This window comes from Podarcis melisellensis (assembly GCF_964234715.1).
Source record: "Podarcis melisellensis genome assembly, chromosome: 5".
NCBI classification, from domain to species: domain Eukaryota; kingdom Metazoa; phylum Chordata; class Lepidosauria; order Squamata; family Lacertidae; genus Podarcis; species Podarcis melisellensis.
Window position 1 is genome coordinate 7,441,455 of NC_138537.1, and position 6,000 is coordinate 7,447,454.

At 52.2% G+C, this 6,000-nt stretch overlaps 1 protein-coding gene across 3 annotated transcripts in view; it reads right to left on the reverse strand.

Annotated features, from left to right (window-relative positions):
- The window catches only part of ECE2 (endothelin converting enzyme 2), a 46,135-nt gene extending 44,143 nt beyond the window's left edge, over nt 1–1,992 (reverse strand). Inside the window, exons 1-2 of one of the 3 annotated variants that reach the window (XM_081910950.1) lie at nt 1,536–1,705; nt 1,339–1,430 (exon numbers count right to left, since the gene is read on the reverse strand). Coding sequence is in view for 2 of the 3 variants with exons in the window: in XM_081910948.1 (XP_081767074.1) it covers nt 1,731–1,763 (33 nt within the window). In the remaining variant the exon portion in view is untranslated. Of the gene's footprint in view, nt 1–1,338; nt 1,431–1,535; nt 1,706–1,730 lie in introns of those variants that run through there. The other 2 variants (XM_081910948.1, XM_081910949.1) reach the window with 2 other exon arrangements.
- Between the last annotated feature and the right edge of the window lie 4,008 nt (nt 1,993–6,000).

The following is a 6,000-nucleotide window of genomic DNA, read 5'->3' on the forward strand; positions in this document are numbered from 1 at the left end:
TATGATTCTACACACATCCCCATTCATACATAGGAACACCCACCAATTCATATAAATGGAGACATGAACACCCACACTCACACGTAACAACGGCACATTCATTCTCACATAGAACACACACACACACACTCATCCATCCATCCCCACTCACACCCATTCATTATCCTCTCTCCATCTCTCTCTTTCTCTCACACACATGGGATACTTCAGGATTTCCTACAATATACAAGAGTAGTCAAAGACTCCCTTGGGAGGTGGTGGACTCTCCTTCCCTTGAGGCTTTTAAGCAGAGGTCAGATGGGGCCACCTGTCATGTATGATCCAGTTGAGATTCCTGCATTGCAGGGGGTTGGGCTAGATGACCCACGGGGTCCCTTCCATCTCTGCAATTCTATTATTCTAATTAGGTGCCAAGTGAGCTCGAACACGCATTGCATTTTACATTCCTGATGCCACAAAGCTCCTTCCCTACCACCTACCCTCCTCGCACCTAATTCTCTACCACTGTACCTTCCCCATTCCCACACATCCCTGGCAAAGCACACAACAACAACAAAGGAGACTGTTTGTGAAGCTCCCGGCCACAAACACCAGGGCAATTTGTGCTTGGGAGGAGGACGTGCCTGCGATTAACATTTGGGCGTGGGCAAGGGGGTGTGCATGGGGGGAGAGCATGCTGTTTGAGATGTGGGCCACGAAATGTTGGCGAAGAGATCAAGATGCTACTTGGATGCAGAACCTGTGGTGCTGAGCTGCCAGCTTTGGGGAGGGGGAATTGAAGGCTACATACAGAAACAGCATCCCAGGCACCAATCCTCTGCACACATTTTACCTGTGAGCAGGGCATGGGTGAATTTGTCAGTTTAGGCTTCTGGGGGGCTCTCTCGTTTTCCCACTCTTAAGTTCAGTTCCCCACATTCCCACATCACTCTGTGAAAGCTATTTTTTCAGCCTTCTGGAAAACCCACCAGCATCTTAATTCCAATTTCTCCTAACATGCACAAAACAATCCCCCCCCCCCCCAAATATAACGCACGTTATCTTCAACAATATTTGCATTCTTGCACGCGCTGCTTGGCTGGAGGGCCGCATTGGAAAATTCGGAGAAGAGCGGATTTCTAACGGCGGCCACGATTCCGTTCTTGAATTGGCGATATGCAAACGAGGCGGGTTCGCCTTCAGACGAGAAAACGAATCGGATCCCCTGCCTTATCCCTTCATAGGGTTTTTCTTTCGACCAAACCTGGCAGGATCGGTAGATATTAAGTGGCAGAGCCAGGATCGGACCGGGGTGGGGGCATGGGAAACAACCACTCAGCGTCCACCTCTGGCACCCACCTCCAGAATGAAAAGTGTCTCTCTGTGTGCGCCGTTACAGAGGTTGGTGATGGAGGTTTCCCTTGCTAAAAAGGTGGAGGCGGAGTGCGGGGCTGAGGGGGGAAAGTTGAGGGTGGTTCATTTCTCCATCTCTCACCCCTTCGCCCTCCCTTCCTCGCCCCCACCCACCATCACCACCGCCCTCCCGCGGGGCTTACTTGCATCTTCGCCTGGGGAGCGCAGGTGGCTAGGGGCGATTACGCGCGGGCCGACGGCGTCGCGGGGCTTCCTGCTTGCCCCGCCCGGCCCTCCAGGAAAACAAGCCCGCCCACCCGCGAGCGGACAGGCGAGGACCCGGCTCTCCTTTCCCCGAAAGCAGCAAAGACAAGGCGGTAGCTGCCGCCACTACTTACGTTGCTGCCAAGATCCTGGAGCGCTACGTTCATGCTGGCGATGGAGACGCGGAGGGACCGGGCGGGCGCCGCCGCCTCCTAGCGCCGGACCCAGCCACGGACGAGCCGGCCAGGAGCTGGAATAGGAACGGCGGGGTCCTCCGCCTCGTGGGCCATGCCGAGCTGCTCCACCAGGGGGGATGCGAGCCACCGTTGGGCGGGCCGGGCCCTTCAGTCCCTCCCTGCCCAGCGCGCCACGAGGAGAGGAGGCGCGCAGTGAGCGCACGCGGAGAGTTGCTATGGCAAGCCGACCATAGCAGCAGCAGCCGTCGGGCCCGCAGCGCAAGCGACGCGCTCAGCTCCTCCCAGCGCAAGGCAGACGCCGGGCCGTGCAGTGCCGCCGGCGGCAGAGAAGGTCAGCGAGCGCGGGCTCTGCCGCGAGGACCGAGTGGGTGGGCGAGCGGAGTTGTTCCGGCGCGCTCCCTCATCTCTCCATCTTTACGCACGGGCACACCCAGGCGGTGAGTTGACAGCCAGGCTTCCAGAGCTCTCTTTTGGAATGAGACCGACTCCACTGCAGAGCTTTCGGAACAAGCCCTTCCCCAAGTTGCTAGTCCTCATGGAAGCAAACAAAAAACCCTCAACAACCCCAAACCAACAAGCCAAAATAGCCAACCAGCACAAAACATTTGGGAGCGTTCGGGGGTGGAATGGTGATCTAGGGATGCCCAGCTAAGAGGAACAACCCCTTGCAGGCAGCCTGGTATGGCAATTTACCTCATGTACAGCCTGAGCCTAGGAAGAGTTTCTTTTTAACAGGGAGAAGACTTTCTGCGCTTGCTCTTCATCTAGTAGAGTAGGAGAGCTGGAATTTTTTCCCACACCTGGCAACTTATGCACCTCTTTGGTTGGAGATAGTACAAGGGTAAGGTAAAGGGACCCCTGACCATTAGGTCCAGTCGTGACTGACTCTAGGGTTGTGGTGCTCATCTCGCTTTATTGGCCGAGGGAGCTGGCGTACAGCTTCCGGGTCATGTGGCCAGCAAGACTAAGCCGCTTCTGGCGAACCAGAGCAGCACACTGAAATGCCGTTTACCTTCCTGCCAGAGCTATTTATCTACTTGCACTTTGACGTGCTTTCGAACTGCTAGGTGGGCAGGAGCTGGGACCGAGCAACGGGAGCTCACCCCGTGGCGGGGATTCGAACCGCCAACCTTCTGATCAGCAAGTCCTAGGCTCTGTGGTTTAACCCACAGTGCCACCCGCATCCCCAGTACAAGGGTAGATGAGTCTAAAAAGCCTGAGACACAATTTTCATGACCCTCTAGCAGCTATAGTGCCTCACTGGTTGACAGATGTGAAATATATTGACATTATTTTCCTACCCCACTAATCTGCTCCTGCTCCTACTCAAACATTAAAAACAGGAGCTCTCTGTTGGATTGTTTAGCTGTGATTCCTGCATTGCAGGGGGTTGAACTAGATGGCCCTTGAGATTCCTTCCAGCCCTACAATTCTATTACTGCAGCCCTGGGGTGATTTTGTGCAGGGCAGTTATGCATCGTCCTTTGTGTTTAATGCGTGTGCCACATGATGTTCATGACTGATTCTTAACAGTAGGGATCTTTACCTGCAAAATCAAGACTGAAACTCTTGGTGCCTTAGAGACCAAAGGCCCATCTAGACTGGTGTTTCTCCCCTCCCCCATCTGGGTGTTTTCTGCAACATGTAATTGTGCATTTTTTGGTCTTTACAGCCACAGCAGATGCTGTAACTCTCCAGCAGCTTGACTTCACCCCCAATGGTGCACTCTTCCATCGTCTCTCAAGGCAGACGGATGGCAACAATTTTGCCTTAGTGCTTGGCTTATACTGGACTGGACCACACACCATTAATCTTTAGTACTTGTTCTGTGATGCTTCCCCAATGCATTATTGCTATATGGAGGGGCACTCTTGCACTACAACAAAAGCGGAACAGCAACAAACAAATCAGAACCTGGAATATTCGAGGTCTAAAAAGTTGCGGGAAGTGAACTTCTCTAAGCCTTCCTTCTCAGGTCTCAAGGATCCGCAGACTGTCAGGATGTCTCTTATCTTCTGAGGTTTTGACTAAGCCAAGGGCTTTGGGGCTTGCTGATTTAGGCTGCTTCCACCTTGCACACCTGGTCTTTGGGAGATGCCACAGCTAGGTGGTAAATCACATCCTTTGCAAAAAGTCCCAAGTTCTCATATTTAGCAAGATTTTACAATGTCTCCAACAGACACTATTGTACACAAGTTCCGAGTCCTTGCTAAGACCAGCTCTCCTGCTAAGGAAGTTTCTCATACCCCTTCCTTTCATCTACCTTGCCTTTTATGGCTCCTCTGGGGAAACCCTTGCCAATTCCTCTTGGCCTTCCTGCTCTGTCCCGCTCCTTTCTCTCTTTCCTTGTCTGCTTTCCTCTGTATTTATGTCTCTACTTCTGGGAGCCTTTCACTAGCAACTCTGCCGATCTCCACTCCTTCCCCTCCAACCTCCCCCTTCCTGGGACCTCTCTCTGACACACTTAACAGCTGCCGGTTTACTCTGCTGCTCTTTTTTCCAGCGTGTGGCCTTGCCACACCCCTTCTGGCACACTCCATACACAGCTCTCAGAGCGCCTGGTACACAACTGCCCCGGTACTTCCTCTCCCAGGACTTCAGTAGGAAGCTTTGGGAAATGTGCTGATTGCAAACAAAGCAGAATGACCACCCCAAAACGTTGCAATCAGTACTGAAAGCGGGATTGTGTATAACCTTCCCAATACCATCATGTGCACAAATAGTCATGAATGCTCAATATAAATGCCATATGGAGAGGCCCTGGCTGGTTTTGGCAGAGGCTGGTGTGGACTAGCGACCACTCTGTCAGGTGCACAATGATCTCTTCACCATCATCTCATTCCTAGTAGTTCACTGTTTGTGTATCATGTACCCACTTTTCCTCCTGCAAAATTAACAGCTTGCCTGGAGTCCTGGGTCAGGGACATCAAGCTTCTGAGAGGCTCAGCTAGAAGGCATTATTTTTTAAAGGATTGGGGTGCTTCTGTAAGCTTTAACAGTGTACTTTTATTTTGGTTATTGGCTGTTGTTCAGATTGTATAACAGCTGCTTTGTGAAGCTACTTTCCTAAAATGCAGAATGCTAGTCTGTTCAATAAATTTAACAAATAAGGCTTAGGCAAATAAGAACGAAGTCTCTATGTATGATGAAAAGTTCAGCCAACTGACTTAGCCCCAGGAACGTCCCTCTAGGAGGGGCATTCCAAATGTGTGGGGTGGGACAAGTGAAAAAGCCCTTTCTCCCGTCACCTCCCACCTAACCTCAGAGGTTGGGCAGACTTAAGAAATGCTTCCAAAATCTGCTCCGGTGCCCACAGGACAAGGCAAGCCTGTTGCTCAGCACCAAGGAGAGTTCCTAGTGAGCAACTTGCTTTTGACAAGGCTTGGAAATGAAGTAAAGTCTTTTGAGCCTCTGCATAAGAACACAGGAAGCTGCCCTATTAGAGCAAATCACACGATTACCTTCAATGACTGGCAGAGGCTGTCCAGAGTTTCAGGCAGCAGTTTCTCCCAGCCCTACCTGACAATGTTGGAGGTTGAACCTGGGACCTTCTGCATGCAAAGCATAGGCTGTACCACTGAGCTGCAGCCTCTGTGACAGGAGGGAGCCAGCAGGAAACCACACTGAGAAAGTTGGCATCAACTCTTTATTAGCAGAAATAGGATCTACACAGGAGTGCCAGGCCTACTGAGCACAGCAACTCTTCTCTGGCAGGTCTTGCCCCCTTGAAACACATGCGAAGACTAAAGGTCCCCACCTCCCCACAGCTGCCTAAGTCCCTGCCTCTTCAGGGTTTTCCCCAAGCAATCTGAGACTGTGCCTGAGTGAAGCCAACTTCTCCATTCTCTTCATACCTCTTCCGTTTCTGGGAGACCAGCAGAGAGGTGAGCTTGTCACCATAGGAGGGGGAGACACCTGCGCCTCTTCACCATATGGATTCCTCTCTGCCTCTTGGCCTCCCTGCTTCAGCTGATGCCTCTGATTCTGGACTTCTCTCTGACACAGACTCCTCCCGCTAACTAAGCCCTGTTTCCTCTTCAGCTTCCGACACCTCCTCCTCCCAGTCTTCTCCCCTCTGACCACTCATGATCCCCTACCACCACTCCCTGGGCTCTGAGCCTTCTTCCCTTGGGGGATCTCCAGCCGGTTCTTCCCTACATTCCTCTGCGCTCAAACAGTCTGTGACACTCTGCTTCTATTCCACTTC